This window comes from Lontra canadensis, unplaced genomic scaffold (assembly GCF_010015895.1).
Source record: "Lontra canadensis isolate GAN:19392208 unplaced genomic scaffold, GSC_riverotter_1.0 scaffold13, whole genome shotgun sequence".
NCBI lineage: Eukaryota > Metazoa > Chordata > Mammalia > Carnivora > Mustelidae > Lontra > Lontra canadensis.
Window position 1 is genome coordinate 22,119,604 of NW_022631007.1, and position 19,822 is coordinate 22,139,425.

The window sequence follows — 19,822 nt, forward strand, 5'->3', positions numbered from 1 at the left end:
TTTGATTTCATGACGAATCTTAATTTTTCCTTTTAGAGCTGATTCATTTAAACTTGTATGTGTGTGAAAGGTAGCAAAGGTCCGCAAAAAGTTGTGAAACCTAAGACGAGCATCCTAAGCAGGGTAAAGCCAGTGCCTGTGTGACTACTACATGATGAAGAAATAGAACCTTGGAGCCCCTTGGGATCACTGGGCATTTTCCTTCCTCCGCCTCAGTCACCTGTCATTTTAATGCTAATCCTCTCTTTCCCCACTCCCTAGATATATATGTGTGTATCAGCAAATAAAACAGCTTATGTATGTGTCCCTACCGTTAAAGTTTAATTTTGCCCGTCCTGTGAATCCATGGAAGTGAAATCATTAGTTTTGGCTCAACATCAGGTTTATAAGATCTGTCCATATGGGAGCATGTAGTACAGTTTGTTGGTTTTTGTCAGAATATGGTATACCATTGTATGAACATAATACGAGCATTTAGCCATTTTATGGTTTGTGGGCATGTACCCAGTTTTTTACTATTGCTTCTTAGGCTGCTTTGGACATTGCGGTCTATGAAAGCTGACACACGTGGGCGTGAGTTTCTCTCAAGTGTGGTGCCTCCGTGCACAGCCTTAGCATTAGACTTGTTAGTGACGCAGACTCTCTGGTCCCACCCAGATCTCCATTCCCATACCACCTTGGGATATATATTCTGGCTTCATAAGCTTATTTCAGTGACTGTGCCTTTGTTAAAAACATCTCTGGGTCTTCTGCTTTGGGACTGCCTCATTTACGCGTTCACGATCGCATCCGTGCACCGGCACTCCCGCAGAGAGCAGACGCTCACTCGCCTCTTAGCAGGAGACTCTTTACTCTTTTTTTTTTAAAGATTTTTTTTTAAATTTATTTGACAGATCACAAGTAGGCAGAGAGGCAGGCAGAGAGAGAGGAGGAAGCAGGCCCCCTGCTGAGCAGAGAGCCCGCTGTGGGACTCTATCCCAGGACCCTGAGATTATGACCTGAGCTGAAGGCAGAGGCTTTAACCACTGAGCCACCCAGGCGCCCCACTCTTTACTCATTTTTGAAACAAACGGTCTTTACCCAGTTTGAGTGAAGGTTTTGGTATGTTTGAAGACTCCTATTCCCAAGAAAAGGATTTGCCCACATTGAAGACGGCCCGTAGACTATGCAGTGGACTGAAGACCTGCTGAAACGGGCCGCGGACAGAGCCCAGAGCAGGGCAGACAAACCCATTTGTACCGCTGACTAACTGCGTCATCTTAGGGAAGTGGTGAATTTCTTGGAGCTTTGCTTTTCTCTTCTGCAAAACGAGGATAATATCATTCCCTATAAAAATTCAAAACCTTTCACAAGCCGTGCAGATACATAAAGGTGTTCTGTGGGGCCACACTCTTGTGGCAGATGGGCGTCAGCCGTGGGTCAGCCATACTGACCTGTTGGAATGTGGCCGACGCTCTTGCCTCCGTGACTTTCATGCTTTTTACTTTTGTGCTTCCTGCAGGAACGATTCCAGGTGAAGAATCCTCCCCATACATACATTCAAAAGCTCAAGGGCTATCTGGACCCAGCTGTAACCAGGAAGGTAAGAGGGATTTGTTTTCACTCCTGTTGTCACTTCCCTCGTGAGTGTGCACTGGAGGGGATCTTCCTTCCTCTGCACTGTCGCCTCTGCGGGAACCTCCAGGAAACCAGTCTTGGGAGACAGGCACCATGAGAAGTAAAGAAGAAGGCCATCCTTCTCATGCAGGGGTGTGTTTGAGAGTGCTTTCCTGAGACGAGAGTCACGTACCTCTGATGGGTAGCGAGTCACTGCCATTTCCAATTACACAGGGCAGTGAGTCCAGCCCAGAGGTGTTCAGGCCCCTGGAAAAAGCAGCCTTAACGAAGGGAATACTTGTCTTTCATGCCTTGGTGCATTTCCAGAGGCCTTGAAAAATCACTGGGGCTTTGTCATCCCAGCTGTGCGCTCACATCCTGTGTTGATGCTATTAGCCGCTTCCCCCGGCCTCACCCTGCCCCCGGCCCCGAGAAGGTAAGGAGAGAATAGCTGATTCCCTTCTCAACTGACTTTCTCCTTTTACAAACAGGCTGTGCTTTGTGCAGCCACACAATTGGTTTAAACCGATGCCTTGTGGTAAAGCATGTAGCCTGGCACAGCCCCGCGGGCTGGGCTCGGTCCTGGGCTGTCTCTGCACCGAGCTGTCCGTGCTCAGGATGGGTATGGGCACTCTTCACCAGAGAGCACTTGTTTTGGGGTTGACCTCCCACAACTCCTGCTTTCCAGGCTGCAGCAGAAATAACGAGAGCTGAATTCCCTCTGTTGTTTCGGGGTGTGACTCATGAGAGAAGAAAGGCGCACTTTTCCTAGTTTCCCACTGTCTCCAGGGCTCTCGTGATTTTTTTAAAAAATCTTTTTCTTTAGCTTCTGCTTTTACTCCAAATATCCCTCTGCGCCCCCTACCCCTGACTCACTGCCCACCCCCCATCCAAAAAAATAAGTAAATGAGGACAATTATTCCTTCCTTTTGGAAGTTTCTGTGGAAGAAATACCTTCTGGGATGATGATGACATCGGGCTGTAGACTTTGGCGTCGGACTGTGATGCCGCCGCCTCTTCTGAGAATGTACCTGTCAGAGTATCATGATCTCTGCCCCCTATCCCGTCCCCAAATATGGCTCACACATGTTTCTTTGCTTTAAAGAGCTTCTGTCTGGCCCCCTAAATGAGACCGCTGCCTAATTCTTACTCACCACTTTCCCAAGGATAGAACTGCCTTCAGTGCCATCAGCTGACAGAGGGTCAAATGAAGGCACCCTCCCCCAAAACACAACCCAGGAAAAAACAGGAGGTTTGGGGGCTGTTCTGCTTTAAAGGAGCAGCAAGATTCTACTTCAGAAATATTTCCAGAAATCCCTGCAGCTTGCACACCCTCGGGCTGGATGGCTTGGACCCCGGCCTTTGGTACACTACTGGGCAGCTAAGTAAGGCAGGAACACTGGTGTCTGTGTCCAGACTGAGTGTGCCTCTTATACACAGTGTGTTCCACCCCTGTAGAATAGTTCTCTCCCTATTCGACAGACTCTTAGGAGAAAGGGGAAAATAAGAAAACTCCCCGAGAAGGCTTCTCAGAGTCCATCCCTAAGTGCTGTAAGGAGGAGATGCTTGGAGGGAACGGGATGCTTTCTCCTGGCACAGTTCCGGTTCCCTTCGGGAACAATGATTCCTTAGTGAGGCAAAGGATGTAAGGCAAATAAGCTGCTTAGTTTTGCTCCATTGCAAATAGCTTAATAAAGGACAAAGACAAGGATATCTGTTTGGGCTGACCTTCACTTGTGAAATCTTGGCCCCAGACCGCGTTTGTTCATCTGAGTGGCCTGGTTCGGTCTGTGCCTTGCTTTTCAAGATCAGTTGTTCAATTGAGAAGAAAAAAAAAAAAAAGAGAAAATGGATGTTGGATTAACCATCTCTGCTTGAGCAAGATTTCTGTTGGGAGCTGGCAGGAGGAAATGATCTGTTCAGCTCAAGCCTAGAGAAAGGAAATTTTGCTTAGAATAAGGCAGGCTTGCAGTTAGAATGAGTTTAAGATTCTCAGCTATAGTGCAGCGGGGAAGAGGGAAGATTTCTAATCCAGACTTTCAGCTGGAGCCTGTCCGGGCTGAGTCGTCTTCCCCTCACTGTGTCTGGAGTCCTCGAATACCTCACTCATTTATCATTTGTTCACACTGGATAGAGGATAGTTGATTTGCTGTCTTCTAAAAAAAATTCTTAAGTATATTCTGTTTAGCTTTTCTTCTAAATAGCTTTAAATCTGGAACCCTGGAAACCTGGGCAGGGAAGGAAGAGCCTAAATGAGCCATCTCTGTGAGCAGGACTGTTCCACAGCAATCACCTCCTTGAGTACCGGGTGGCGCTGGTCTGTGATCTGGGAGGGTGTGCTCAGGCCTAGCATGGAAGAAGGCTGCATATGGACCGTGAAGAAAGGAGGGGTTGTGCTCTGCAGGCCCTGTGGTTGTGAAACGAAACCTATTGTGGGGATCTCTGGGCCCCCTTTGGGGGTCTCATCCCTGGGTCTGCCTTTTATGGGACAGGGCCAGGGGACCGGTGCACACGGCTCACTGGTGGTACCTGCTCCTTGTCGCAGCTCCCCACGGGCATGTGGTTTGTCTTTGTGGTGTTTCGAAGCATGCCGAGTACATTGTCAAAGTGCAGAACGTTGGCAGTCATTGTTAATGTGTTAGTGAGGTGGATGCCAAGGCTTCTCCATAGCCCCGAGTCCCGCTGGCAGTGGCCCAGTTCCTGAGAGAATGTAACACGGGGCCAGAGTCCTTTTGGTTTTATCTGTTATCACGCAGTTGCAAAAGTGTAGTGACTCCCAAGAAGTGTTATCTGCTCCTGTTGTCATTCCCAGTATCTCCTGGTGTTTCCACGGAGGTCTTCTGCTTTGATACACGCCTCTTAGTCCTTCAGCGGATTCTTCTCGGGTACCCTGTTGTGTCCTTAGTGCTATGCTGGGTGCTTTTGTGGCTCGTGGTGACCTTCCCCCTGAGGACCCTTGAAGGCCACCAGGAACCAGTCAGAACTGGGTAGGAGGCAGAGCTGGGAATGCTGAGCTGCTTTCTCAAGGTCACAAGGGCAGGCTCTCTGACATCTGTGACTCTAAGGTGGGAATGGCCTTTCCAGAGCACCCAGCACCTTGGAAGTGGTTTCCTCAGCTCTGTGGCCAGAGACTCTGCCTCATCAGCAGTCCTCGTTGCTGGAAAGCTCTCCAGGGGACACTCAGGTGTCCCTCCAAAGGATACACGAAAGAGGAGGGGTGTGGCTCTTTTTTTCATTGCATTGGGGATGCTTTAATTTCATATATCTGGCTATACCTGGATTCTAACAACCAAGAAGGTCTTTGGAGTTCCTTAAGAATGGCAGCCATGTGGAAACTGTGAGACAGTTGGCTTCCTTGGGGCCTTAGTAAGGAGTATTTTGGGGGGAGAGAAGAAGAGGGTGACAGGACCCCTCCATGCTGAGCGGGGTTCCAGTCTTTATCTGGACACCAGGGGCTGCCAGGCTCTCCCCACCCCACATCCTGCTTTTCCAGCCTTCCTCCATTCCTCCTTGTCCTTGGATGCCTTCATCTTTGGACCTGGATGACTCTCTATCCACTGCAATTGTGGCAGCAGAGAAGGGTCCCTAACATCCTGAGCTGGAATTCCCACAGCCTTTTCTTGGAAGACCATGTAATATGCAGGTGGTTTGAATTTTTAGCACAGAAAACATGGAACTCTTCCTAGAAGGCGCGGCCCATCAAATGTCCTACTTCCAGAGTGGCCCAGAAGTTTAGTTAATATAAATATGTGTTTCTGGAAGAAATTGTGTTCCAGAGAGCCCATGTGCATCCTGACCCAGTGGTACGTGGGGATCATTGAGAGTTGAGAGGATAGAGAAGCATACATTTACTGCCAGAGGGGGGTTTGTTGAAGAAAGAATGGCCTGAGGGAGTTCTGGAAGGATTTGTGGGATTTTGATGGGCCAAGGAATGAGGAAGGGCATTCCCAAAGTCGGAGGGACCTTCCAAATGAGGGCACCTGGGCAAAGGTAACTCTGAATGCGCTTATTCTTGGGAAATGTTAGGTTTTGCAGAAAATAATTAACATAGCAGTCCTGAGATGGCTACCTTAGAAAGGCCAGCTTCCCAGAGTGGCTGGCTCTTGGTTGGCAGCTGGGGACTTGCATTTCAGGAGAGTTCATAACTTTCCCTGATAAGAATGATTCACTGTGCCAACAATATGGTGCGTGCTGAAGGCCTTTTTGCTTGAGGGAGTCTGGACTTTTGGTATGTGCTAGGCAGAGGATGCTGAAGTGACCAGACCCCAGTAAAAACTCTGGGCACTGAGTCCCTGGTGAGCTTTCCTGGTAGACCCATTTTACAGATACTATCATTTGTGATTCCTCTGGGAGAAGACTGCTGCAAGCTTGTATCTGGTTTCTTCTGGACTTCAGCCCATGCACCTTTCCCTTTGTTGATTGTACCTTGTATGTTTTTGTTGTAGTAAGTCTTAGCTATAAGGACAACTATATGCCAAGTCCTAGGAGGGAGTCTTTGCAAATCATTGAAACTAGGGCGGGGGGAGTTTCAGGGACCCCCAACACTTGGGCATATTGGTGAATATTGTTGTAGGGAAGGGAGAAGTAGCCTACTTACTCAAAGACACCTAGTACATGAAATAAGAAAATCTTCCTGGTCCTTTCTTATAAGCTGACTTTCATGATAAAACAATTTGTGTCCTTTGCAAAAAGAAAGGTGAGAGAAACCCACTTTATTTATTTTTTATTTTAGCATTTTTTTCTTTAAATTCAATTAATTAACATACAATGTTTTATTGGTTTCAGAGTAGAGGTCAGGGATTCATCAGTCTTATAAAACACCCAGTGCTCATTACATTGTATGCCTTCCTTAGTGTCTGTCACCCGGTTACCATATCCCCCCACACTCCTCCCCTTTAGCAACCCTCAGTTTGTTTCCTGTGATTAAGAGTCTCTTATCGTTTGCCACACTCTCTGATTTCGTCTTGTTTTATCTTTTCCTCTCTTCCCCTATGATCCTCTGTTTTGTTTCTTCAATTCCTCATCAGTGAGAGCATACGATAATTGTCTTTCCCTGATTGACTTATTTCACTTAGAGAGAAGCCCACTTTAAAAGCAGAGATATTTTCATATTGGGGTAAACTTATTACTAATGGCACTTAACAGCAGTTGATAAAATGTTTTGTGAGAATATGTGTTCTTGAATTCTAGAAATTCAGACGGCGTGTTCAAGAATCCACACAAGTGCTAAGAGAACTGGAAATTTCTTTAAGAACCAACCATATTGGGTAAGTGTGCCCATTTCACATTTGGCTTTAAGGCTTTTGGACACTTTACAAAGTGACTGAATCATATCCAAAGAATTAAGCTTCCTTGCTGATCATTGTAAGTCAAGAGACTGAGGTTTAGATGGGTGGAACGTTTGTTGGTGCTTGAATCCCTCACTGTACAAGAATTAGTAGAAGCAGAGCAGCCTTTGATTTGGGCTGTTTATAACAATCCTAAAATTCTTTGCTTGGATGCAGTGATAGTGCTTGGTCTCTTGGGTGCGTGACCATTCCTGGCAAACTGGGAGCTCCCACCAGGTAATGATCTCAGATGCTGGCTGTCTCTTGGCTGTCACAGAAGTTCTCCGAGCTCGTTCATTGAAGCTGCTTTGTTGTCCTTTCTTCAGTTCCAGAAGGGAAGAGAAGCTGGCATGATGTCCCCTTATGCCCTTCATTGCATTGAGTTGTTCTGAGTCTCTTCGTCTTGCATTCCAAAATTTTTAGGACTGGGAGTGTAAAATCCACTCCAGAAAGTAAAGTTTGGGAAATCTCCACGCTAAGCATTACTGAGAGTTTTTTTATGTGGCTTGCTTCTAGCAAGTACAACTTTGAGCATATGCTCCCTTACTCCTAGAACAGCATCATTGTACAGTGCCTTAGAATAACATGGCTTACCTCTGTGGCGGGATACCGGGTATCCTACTTTGTAGCTTTAGTTCTTCCTAAAGTACCTGTTGGACATCCAGCAAGTTATTCAGCCTCTCTGCATTTTGATTCTTGGAATTTAATGTCAGGACGACTGTAGATTTTTGATCTTTCAGAACTTTCTCCTGTGACATTTTTTGCAGATCCATTGGAAATGAAGTTTTGCATGTATGTTATGGTATAGTTTAATAGGTTATTCCATTAAAAAATATACTACATAAATAATAGTTTACTTCTACTTCAGACTGTTTTAGGTATAAGCCAATAAAATGGTTAATTTCCACAGTGATTACAGAATAAGCTTTTTAAAATTGTGGATCTGCAAGGCTAATTGATACATGACGAAGCTTGGGTGAGAATGTTCATTTCCTAGAGGATAACTGTACATTTGTCACTTTGAGAATGAAGTATTTGGAAAAGAACTGATTTCTAAAGTTGATAATCACTTTGTTTGAGAAAATGGGCTATCAAACAGTGGATCATAGAATCATGACTTTAGAACCAGAAGAGAAATTAAGGATTCCCTAGTTCTTAATTTTACAGATAAAAAGCATTCGGGACCAGAGAAGGTGAGTGACTCCTGCAAAGTCCATGGCTGTACAGCCCAGGTGCTGGGGTTCAAAATGCTATGTTCTTTTTCTTATGTAGTTTAATCTGGCAGCTCTTTCCTGGAAAGGAAGTAAGGTAATCAGGACTCTGGGATCAAAGCAATGAGGCTTGTCTTTTGGGGGTGAAAGTCGTGGTGATTTAATACAGTTGGGCATCCAAGCTTGGGAAATTTAAATACTTTCCAGTATTTGGGGATCAGGAACTAGATTCCATTTGGTAAGGTCCAACCCTGTACTGTTGGCACTTGGGACCGACAACGGTGGAATGAGCTGCACCCAGGGCTTCTCAAATTGTCGATGAGCATTTCTTCAAGCACTGCTGAAATAACGTGAAATTGACCATCAAATACCAAAGCAAGACAGTCATTTCCAATACAGAGTTGGCTGAGTAGAAGAGCCCTGGTTGGGTGGGAGCCAGTGCAAATCTGTAAGCAATCGGAGTGGTGTGCTGTTTTGGATGCTGTAGGCATGTTGAACAATTCTCACATTTCTTCCTTCTTGAGCATCTGAACTTTCCCTTTGTCTACCACCTATGTGTGAGACTTTCTGAAAGCTTTGGCTTTAGCTGCAGAAACATTCATGGAGGTGCATTGTCTGGTTGTATGCAACCGCTTATTAGCATAGCCTTGTGTGGAACAAAACCATGCACACCAGGGTTTGGACCTGTCTCGGCTGTCCTGAAAACCCAAGCCTGCGCTGGACTCTAATTCTGATGGAAATGAACTCGCTTGACCTCGTTTGATTGGGAAATCTTCTGAATTATTCAGTAGTGTGAAAATAATCAATTACTACAGTGAGGAATTTTTGGAATGCAATGGGCTATCTAAGGGATTCATAGACTTTATTGTACTCTCTTGAGGTACCGTAATAGAATGGTAATTGGGTGCCCATTGGTTCAGGTTTTGCCATGCCCTTGATTAGTTATTAAGTCACTTAGCTAAAGTACATAAGTTCTTTGTATTTATTTACTGTGTGACCTAAGTTAACTTCTCATCTATAAAATGAGGATAATGATATTTGCCAATAGAAATGTTGCAAGGTTAAATGAGATAAATTTATAAAAGACCTTATATAGGGTCTCATACAAGTAATGACTCAAAATATGATAACTATCGTTAGGCTTGTTGCAAGCAATATTTAATCAATAATATTATGTATCTCTAAGGAATTCCATACAGAGATTGTACTTTCTCTGCCTGAAATGACCCTGACACCTAGGAGATTGCAATTCCCAGAAATGAAAAGGAAGAATTACATTTAAAAATCTACTTGTCCTGAAGAAGTTATTCTTGGCACACACTTGTGTTTTAAGTTTAAAGTCTGGGGCTTTGCTGAGATAACATTCCAGGCTACAGCTTTGTCAAGTGAGGGTCTGTTCTGAGTTTTGTTATAAGCCTAAAACTCTATAAATGGAGCAATCTTCTGAGAAAGAAAATTAATTTTCTTTGAGCCAAATTGAAATAAGAATTGGACTCGAAAAAATCTTATTCACTTACCCTTAGGAACTATAATAATAGAGAAGAATTAGATTACGACTAATCCAAGCCCTTGAAATGACTCGAAATACCATTGAAAGGAGCCACACACTGTGAGAACACATTGGCTATGCGGTGTGAGTGGGCACATGTCATGATATTTTGGATGTCAGGATGATAAGAGTTAAGGGGTGGGGATGGTGGTGAGCTGGATAGGTTTATGCGCTTTATTCCATGGCACTGAGGGATAGCTTCTCTCTCCTTGGAGGTACTTTATTTTAAATAAAGCTCTCCATTATGATAGGAAATTGCTTTTCATCCTGAGTGGGAGAACATAGAAGTTCTGAAAGATGCTCATTTCACTTTATCTCATTGGAGCTGAAAGAATGGGCCTGAGGTTGTGGGAGCAATGTGCCAGCTGGCAGGGAGAAGGTTTGTACAAAGGCGAAGGAGCCCGGAAACTCTCAGAGAAGGTTTGCATTTCCTGGTGTCTCGGTGACTCAGTTCTGGCTGGGCCAGGCCAAAAGATAAGAGAAGAGTAAGGCTGGTTTTAACAGGTATACAACATGTCTGGGGTATGAGCATATCAAGCGACCCTATAATTAATTCATTCTTAGTTGTCGAGTCTTCGAAATCCTCAAGATTGCGATCTTATCATTTATTAAACATGTTCAGTGTGTTATTTCTTACAAAAATCTTATTATTGGCCTTTACCTCTGAGCCTGTTTTATAGATGAGAAAACTGAGTCACTTATTAATTATCTTGCTCCAGTCCACATAACCGAGAAGGACTGAGATTTGAACTTAGATATGTTCTGATGTTATCTACACTGGAAATTATTAAATTACTTTGATTTAGGACTCCTTAACTCTCTTAAATTATTTTTAACCCTAATATGCTTTTGTTTATATGAGGTTTTTTTCTCTTAATGTTTACCATATTGGAAATTTAAACTGATAAATGTTAATTTTGATTATTCAATCAAATTTAGTATTTATTTTAAGGTAAATAATATAAATATATAAATACAAAATGGTAAACGTAGCATGGAGAACATATTTGGTGAAAAATAACTATTTTCCAAAGCAAGAAGGAAAAATTAGTGACAAGGGTGGGACTGATTTACATTTTTACACATCTCTTTAATATCTGGTTAATAGAAAGCAGCTGGATTCAGATTTCTTTGTCTGCATTTGATTTGTTGTAATATGTTGTATATGTATGCAAAGATATGTATGAAGAAAACCTGGCCTTACACACATACGTCACTTGAAAAAAGTAGTATTGTTGGTTTTTTTTTTTTTTAAGATTTTATTTATTTTTTTGACAAAGATCACAAGTAGGCAGAGAGGCAGGCAGAGAGAGAGGGGGAAGCAGGCTCCCCACTGAGCAGAGAGCCCGATTTGGGGCTCGATCCCAGGACCCTGGGATCATAACCTGAGCTGAAGACAGAGGCTTAACCCACTGAGCCACCCAGGCGCCCTGAACAAAGTAGTTTTTAAATAAACTTTTCTGATTATTGTGGATATTCTTCTTTGATAGTATACCATCCTCCAAGGAGCAGTAATTAAGAGTTCCTTGCAATGTGGAATCTGAAATGCTATCAGTGAGCTTTTGTACTTTGTTAAATTAAAATTTACTGTGCCGTTTTGAAAATTGAATAGGTCTTTCTACCCAGGTGTAATTTTGGGTAACATCATGAATTGGTCATCTGAAAATTTTGGGTAACATCATGAATTGGTCATCTGAAAAATATTGTTTCACTGGGTTATACCGATCTTTCAAAAGTGGAGACATTTTATTCTACAATATAAAAACAGTCACATTTGTTAATAATTACCAGTCTCATCTGAATATACTTTAAGTACCGGGAAGTTGTCAAGCTTGTGGTCAATACAAGTATTCCAAAATATTCCTTTTTTTGGTGGAAACCTCAAATTTTATCATGGACAACAAATACCATCAGTTCTTTTCCTCGAGATGGCAAGTTCACTTCATTCACTTTTGAGAAAATGTCTGTCAAACACCCAAGACAGAATAACCACAATTGTTAGTCATTTTACATTTCATGTAAAAAACAACAGCTAGTTCAGTCTGTGACTCAAACAACTGCCCAGGTGCTTTTCCTGGAGACAACTGTGGTCCTAGGGTAGGAGCAGAAGTACTTTATGTGGGCTTTCCATTTTGTCACATAGAAAATGTAAAAGATATAACCTCAAGGGACAGGCATTAGTAATAATCCATAATTTTCATTGCTTCATTAAGGACCGTTTCAAATGAAGCTGACTTTTTGTTTGCCTTCCAAGGGCCTGGGGTGAGAACACAATAAAGAGGTGTACTTTGGCCAGCTGCAGTTTTATCCACTATTCCTTTTGTACCATCATGCAGGTGCCAGCAATGTAAAAAGTCAGTATGATCTTAATATTTTTATGAAAATGGTTGTAATGTCACAAACCCCTCAGAGGGTCTTGGGGCCCCCTAGTGCTGTGGGGGGCTGCACTGAGCCCCAACTTGGGATGCCGTCTTGCAGGGTAGATTTGGTAGCTGATGCTGAATCTGGGGAATGCTTACCTTCTTTCTCTTGCTTCTCATGATTTTTTTTGTTTTTTCATGATTTTTCAGCAGCTGCAGTTTCCAGCCTGTGTTAGGAGTGCCTCTCTAAGGAGACAGACAAAGGGAGTTCACCCCTTGTCCCTTTATCTTGTGATCTTGGGTCTGCTTTGTTTGATCTCAGAAATTTGGAACCAGAAAGGTCCCTTGAGACTTCATTTTCTAGATCAGAACAATGAGATTCTAAAATTGGCAGTGGGGGTGGGGGGACAGGGCAGAGAGAAACCAGCCTCTCTGAAACAGCTTTGACCTGTCTACAATAAAGCAGTGACTCTTGTGTCTGCACTCAGATCCCTTCCTTGAGATTTTTTTTCCCCCAGAGCTATTTTTCATTATCATGGTTTCTTCCAGCTCCTGAGCCCCTGATTTGGAATTTGCCTAATTCAGATTTACAACATATGGTAATTACCCTGAATCTGTGGGGTACTCAGTAAGTGATGCGTGCTGTTGGAGTCAGAAACGATTCTAGGTTCCAAAACCTATAATCATCCAATTTGAAACGGTGTGCGTACTGGCAATATGTAAAAAAGTGTGTGGAGCATGCACAGAAGTGAAAAATGGAAATTATTTACTAGAGGAACCCTAAATTTATGATATGTCATCGCATGATCACCTGCATTTTCTTTCTATATTGTTTTCCTTTTCCCGGAAGTTGACTCTCACCCCTGTTCTCTCCCACACAGAATATCCCAAGTGTGGCGGGGACAGAGATTGAGAGACCCAGAGGTGAGGGAGGGGGGTGAAGACTTTTTTTTCCTGTAAACCCGTAGCCTTTTTGCTGCAGTGACTTTGCTAACCTGGTATCATTTGACAGAGGAGATAGGTAGTCAGCCAATGTGGATTGTTCTCTTACTCTTTGCTAAATCACCTCGGGGTGTCTGGGCCAGATCAAAGACCCAGGGAACATCGCATGGCTTAGAGAAACGGGTCTAGCTGTGTGGAATCGAATCTCTCAGATGTAGGACCTGATACACTCTAGCCGACTGGTTAGGAACCGTGTGGCTTGTCCTTGCCCTTCACTTTGAACATTGTGTTAAGGCACTTACGCTCCAAGTCAGCAAGTGAGGGTGGAGGAACCTAGGAGGGCATGGAGATGAAGCAGGAGAAGCTCAGAATAGTTTTTATCCCTGAATCAAAATATATGCATATTAGCATTTTGAGTCGAGAATCATGGCTCTGGATGTACTTGGCTCTTTCCTTCCTTTCCTCCCTCCCTCTCTTCCTTTTTTTTTTTTTTTTTTTTTTTAATTTTCTTATCTATGAGTCATTTGCCTCCTCTGCTTTGTGGCCAAACTCCCTGAGTTGGAGGTGCTGGCAGTTGAGACCATGACAGGTCCACGGAGTGTCCCGGACCATCCCTACTTCTTAGGGGCCGTGTGTCTGGGAAGTCAACCAGAAGGCCCTACAATAGTGGTGGTTCTCAGCTCCTACACTGGAGTGTTTTTATGAGCCACTGGGATAGAGAACGTGGAACTTAGGCGGCTCTGAAGACTCTGGAACGGAGGGCGACTTTGCATTCTAAAGTGAACGCCCCTGCACCCAGCCCAGGGGATTCCCGCCACACACCTGCCACTGAGGGTCAGCCGCAGTGGGGCAGTCAGAGTCTATAGGCCAGGGCCACAGAGAAGCCTTGGAGAAGCTGTTCAGAGGCTTGAGTTTCAAGAACAGCTAGTCCATGGATTTCATAGTGAGTGCCGGCCTTTCTCTAATCTCCTACCATTTATAAACAGAAAATGTATTGTGTGTGTGTGTGTGTGTGTGTTTACCTCTTCTAGGCTTCTAATTATTAGCACTTAAAAATGTCTCATGCCTCCTGAGATCTAGTGGTATAGGGGGAATCATTAAAATAAATTAGCCAAAAGTATCCCGAGGTAGATGCCGTGAGCTGGTGTATGTGCTGGTCTGGAAGGGAAGTTTCAACAGAACTCAGGACCAGCTCTCATGAGGCCCGATGGGTGGTTCTTTTGCTTGCCACCCCAGTTTTTTTTTTTTTTTTTTAATTAATGGTTATTTGCTTCCGTGGGGCTGTATTGGGTGCCTACATTTTGTGATAGCCTGCCTGAGGCATGTGGGGGAAAATAAAGAGATACGCTGTCTGCTTTTCCTGCTTTGCTGCCCTCTGGGACTCCCTGCAGGCCCGAGTTTGCATCCCGGAGTTGGTAGAAGTATGAGAAAGAATGAGCTTGAGGGTAAAACAAAAGAACAAACAGAAACAAAGGAGAAGGAGCCCCCAAAAGAATTTTAAAACAGGCATCCTGAGTCCACCAGATTTTTTTTCTTCCTTTAAGACAAAGATTTTGAGGGGTTGCTCAGCCTTAAAGTTAAAATTTGATTGTGTTGTTCTCATAGCTTATAAAACTGGCTTCCGGAGTAGCTGTCGTGTTTAGAGCTGGTGGGGCTTTTTTTTTGCTTGGTGTTTATGGAAGAAGGCAACCAGGTTGGGAGTGCATTTGGCTGATGTACCTCAAGGTCCATTTCTGCTGACCTTTTGACTTATTAATTGTTGAAGTCTCAAACCCAGAGAAGGTTTAATCAGGTGTCATACATTCTTCAAAGAGGAATGTCCTGGAGGAAATCTGCAATGGGCGGTGACAGGTGCTTATCTTCCGTACCTAAAGGTTCAGCTTGACCACTGGGCTTCATTGTTAAGAGTTACTATGAAGTGCAATTGAAAATGAGTAAACATTTTCAGTAAACTGCATTTAAACCCACCATTCAAAGGCAAGGTGATACTACTTAAAATGAATTAAAAAAAAAAAGACATGATATGTCATGTCTTGGCTTTGCCAATGGTATGTGGTGTCTGCAAGTTTTTAAGAGGTTTTAACATTCATGGAAAAAATTAAGCAAATCATGATCCCTATTGAATTTCCAGGAACCCCTAAACACTGGTGTCTCATTGGCTAGTTGAGTGTTTTCGATGGCTTAGTGTGCCAAGAAGGAGTTGAACGTGGACTTGGAATCACGCCTGGATTTTAGTGTGCATGTCGTCACATCCCGGGCCTGCCACATTCCCCGTGCAGTCTTGGCTCCTTGAACAGGCTGTGGGTCACTTGTGGTGGAAAATGTACAGTTAACAAGTTCCTTTTTTAGAATACTTCTTACACTTTATGCTAAGTCTCCCAAGTAGTAAAATGCAAGGGAGATGCAGGTATACATTTTGCCCCCTCTTCTTATACGTTGAAATCCTGTAGTTGTTTTTGTTTTTGTTTACCAAAGATTTATTTATTTTAGGGAGAGAGTGGGGGGGTGGGGAGAGCAGAGGGAGAGAATGTCTTGGAGCAGACACTCCCCCCTGCGGCCCCCCTGCCCCCCAACGCACAGTGCAGAGCCCGGCACTGGCTCCATCCCCGGACCCTGAGATCATAACCCGAGCCAAAACCAAGAATGAGATGCTTAACTGACTACACCATTCAGGTGCCCCAAAATGCTGTGGTTTTTTTGGTTTTGGGGTTTTTTTTGTTGCACTATGGAAAAGTTCCTCCTAGGTGTGATGGAGTCTAGGCCTTCCTCCATGACTCCCTTTCGGTGAATGTTTCTGGTGGACCAGTAACAGCGTTCCCTGGGCTCTCTCACAGCAGACCGTGTGATGAACCTCTGTAATAATTGTCTTTATTTTTTGACAGATGGGTCAGAGAGTTTCTGAATGAAGAAAACAGAGGTCTTGATGTTCTAGTGGAATATCTGTCATTTGCTCAGTATGCGGTAACGTAAGTAAAACTTGGCTTGTTGGCTTTTGAATTTCTTGGGGTCACAGAAGATGGAAGTGAGTGGCAAAATTCTATACCACACCGAAGGGAGAAACCCAGAAGCAGATGTTGTAAGGTTTAAGGAGGCTTGTTTCTACTCAAGTCATAGAATCATCCATAGAAATGCTTTTAAGGCAAAAGTAAAATAGGGAAGTAAAAATCACCCTTAGAGTCCTTCTTTTCAAAAGTGCTCTCCTTAGTGTTCAGCTTACATATATCCATATGGTAGATGACCCTGGCAGTCACTGAAGGAGGTGTAAGATGTGTTGCTGAGTGAATAAAACAAGACACAGAGAAGTAACTTTTTGTTAAAAAAAAACATGTATATGTATATGTTTGTGTGTATTTGTATGTGCTAGTAAATGCAGAGAAAATGATAGCAGATATACCGAATAAAGTAGGACTGGAAAAAGGAATTAACAAGAGGCCTTTCCATTTTCTACTTTATATGTATTTGATTTGTTTTGACTTACCTTTCATCAGGTGAAGGGGGAGAATAGCAAAAGACCAGGAAAGAAAATCAATTTAGTTAACCTTGTTTCTTGTTAATTCATAAAATTTTCCCTTTTGCTAGGCTTCTGGAGGAATTTACAACAGAAATGAAAAGTGTACATTTGGATGAGATATTCTTTTTGTATTTACTTTTTTTTTTTTTTTTAAGATTTTATTTATTTATTTATTTGACAGACAGAGACCACAAGTAGGCAGAGAGGCAGGCAGAGAGAGAGAGGGAAGCAGGCTCCCCGCTGAGCAGAGAGCCCGACGCGGGGCTCGATCCCAGGACCCTGAGATCAGGGCCTGAGCCAAAGGCAGAGGCTTAACCCACTGAGCCACCCAGGCGCCCCTGTATTTACTTCTTTAATCAAAGAATATTGCAGTATCCACCGATTCTCTTTCTCTCTGTGTCTCTGTGTCTGTCTGTCTGTCTGTCTCTCTCTCTCTCACACACACACACAGACTGAGGAAGTAATACTGTATTTTTAATTTGACCGGAAGACATTTGGGCCCAGGTGGTGTTTCTCCCCCTGCCCTCCGCCCCAATGCTTCTTTTAAAAGCAGTAACTTGTTTTTTATATTGCATCACTCCAAAGAAGTTCTAAGACTTAACCAGATGTTATAATCCTCAGCACTTCCTTAAGAATTCTTGGGAAGGAAGCTGTAATTACTCCTTTCTAGTGGATGCAGAAATTACAGTACAAACTGAAACTGGCTTGATCAGTTTCAGGTTTGATATCTCCTGTTTAGGATATGGAAAAGAGTAAGAAACACCAATAGACACATTCTTGCCTTTCTAAGAAGTTGTTCTCTGAAATATAATCCTAGTTTTATAGTGTGTTCCTCCAAGGATTGTTTATCTATGTCCATTGTGTCAAAAACTGCTAACCTCTCTTACACTTAATATTATATGACAAAACACAATAATATTACCCCGCTGCATAGTTTAAAATTTGGAGGAAGAGTTTTGGAATTAAGGAAGAGCTAAGAGACTTCAGTTGTAGTGAAAAAGGATGACATGCTATGTATTACATGTTTGCTATAATTTACCTTTTACCTACATGACAGTAGAGCTCATGTACCCAGCTTTCCCAGGCATACCCTCACTTCAGACCACTGGGAGAAAGCAGTGTTACCATGAGGGAATTCTAGGTGTGGCATAAGACCAAACCCAGCAGAAGATCAGAACTCAGAGTTTTGGTTTCCTTCTTTACTTTTTTTTTTTTTTTTTCTTGGCATTACCTTTACATGCTCTGCTTATTAATTTTGGTTTTGTGTTGCTTTGTTTAGATAAATTATATATAGAGACATAGCTTACATTTTTTCTTGAAACTAATGGGTTGAAAAATTTCTTACTGTCCTTTTGGCTTGTGATAATTTCCTAGCTCAGGTAATGTGCACCAGTAGGCTCATACTCTGTTCCTAGAAAAGGATGCTTCACCAAGTTGTGTTTCTTCTCCTCCTGCTCCATGAGGTGGGCGAGCTGAGAGAAGCATAAGCCTGTGGGACAGCTGAAGGACGTGGGGGTGCTGCAGAGTGACTTGGCAAGAGTGTTGACGACACGGGTGATCTTTGGGGTGCCCCGCTGGCTTACCTTCTCCAATATCAGTTGTAGGCTTCTGTTTTTAGTGTTTAAGGATTTGATTACTCAATCCCACCTCTTTTCTGTTCAGCTCTGCTTCCTGCATCCAAAGGCGTGACAAACTTGCCAGATGCATTCACTGACAATCTGTCCTGGCCGCCGCCTGGCTTAGTATTTAATAGAGGGACAGCATCGCCTGGTTGACAGATGACGATTCTAACAAAATATTTTATTTTGGCGATGGTACCTTTATGAAAAGTCATCCTTATTATTGCCAATATGTATTGTTACTGTCTCTTCTGAGATCGCTGTCCAAACCCTTCCATCTGGTATTAATTACAGCCGCCTTCTGTTTATTCTCTGTCTGATCAGGTGTTGCTGGGTGGAACTAGAGGTAGAAACAATTGATAAAATACATTTTTTTGAGAAGGCAGAGCTCCTGTCTTTGGGACGGGAAAATGCACAGAACACAGAGGCCTGGCTGTTTAAAGATTTTGTTCCCAAAATTATACAAGAATGAGCAACTTAACTTGCCATTTATTCTAACATGGTCAACATGAGTAATAACCTCAAAAAATGTCAGAGAAACACCAGTCCTGCTTTAAAGAACACCACACTGGGAAGAGATTCCAAAATCAAAGCAAATCCATAACTTTGCAAGTAATGTATCACATATGGTTGGAAAAGTACACTTGCCAACACACTAGGAGAAAATGCTCAGTGAAAATTGATGGGTAGGAATAAATTAGTATAAGCCTACATATTGACTTGTTAAAGCAAAATGAAGACAGCTGGAAGACGTTTCCCTGCCCTTCCACCATAGCAGTGTTAGCCGTTGGTAAGTTAGTAAACCTTGTAGTAAAATACAAATGATACGTTGCTATTAATTTTTCCCTGTTGTTCGTGTGTGCGTTGGCCTTGCCCAGTATTTGTCATTTTGGGTTTTCGAGGCTAGCTGAGTCCGTGGACATTTTTTGGCATTGGTGTTGCCTTTTTAGTTTCCTCTGCTCGCAAGGACCCCCCGCCATCGGGTGCAGATGCGCGGTCGGAAGGAGCCAGTTACGCATAGCCATGTATTTGTGTGACTGTCCACTTTTAAGGGATCTCTCTTTTGTTTTAGTTTTGATTTCGAGAGCGTGGAAAGCACAGTGGAGAGCTCGGTGGACAAATCAAAGCCCTGGAGTAGGTCCATCGAGGATCTGCACAGAGGGAGCAACCTGCCCTCCCCCGTGGGCAACAGCGTGTCCCGCTCAGGAAGACATTCTGCGCTGCGGTGAGTTCCGTGAACCCGGAGGGAGGCGCGTTCGCTGGGCGACACTGGGACAGCAGACCGCCTCGCTTCTGTGGCTGGTCCTGGGCCACGCAGAGCTGTATCTTTCCACACAGCACTTGCATCTCCAGTGAGGCAAAGGAGAGTTTCTTCGGGAGATCATGGGATCATGACTTGGGCAATGCTCTACAGCTTTGAATAGTTCTGGGGAAACACCAGCCCTGCATTTGGCGCAGGAGGAGAATTCTGCTGCCGAATAGTAGAGCACAGAGGACTCCGTAGATGAGTTTCCGAAACCAGGGGGAGGCTGACTTCCTGACTTAGGCTCTGTTTTCTGGGTCGAGGCAGCACCTCTTGAGATTTGAGGAGCTCAGGAATTCCTGGTTGACTCTTCATACTCCCTTCCCTTCTTCCAGTGGTAGCTTAGGTGTGTGTTCTGTGGGACGTGTTCTTAGAGGTGCAAGATGTTGTAGTGACCATTTTTA

General features: G+C 43.5%; 1 protein-coding gene across 16 annotated transcripts in view; it reads left to right on the forward strand.

Annotated features, from left to right (window-relative positions):
- Positions 1–19,822, forward strand: part of FMNL2 (formin like 2) — a 317,058-nt gene that overhangs the window by 209,333 nt on the left and 87,903 nt on the right. For 14 of the 16 annotated variants that reach the window (XM_032857808.1, XM_032857815.1, XM_032857811.1 and 11 more), the window contains exons 3-6: positions 1,502–1,582; positions 6,787–6,863; positions 15,868–15,951; positions 19,188–19,340. In XM_032857808.1, coding sequence (XP_032713699.1) covers positions 1,502–1,582; positions 6,787–6,863; positions 15,868–15,951; positions 19,188–19,340 — 395 coding nt within the window. The remainder of the gene's footprint in view (positions 1–1,501; positions 1,583–6,786; positions 6,864–15,867; positions 15,952–19,187; positions 19,341–19,822) is intronic. The other 2 variants (XM_032857817.1, XM_032857819.1) reach the window with 1 other exon arrangement.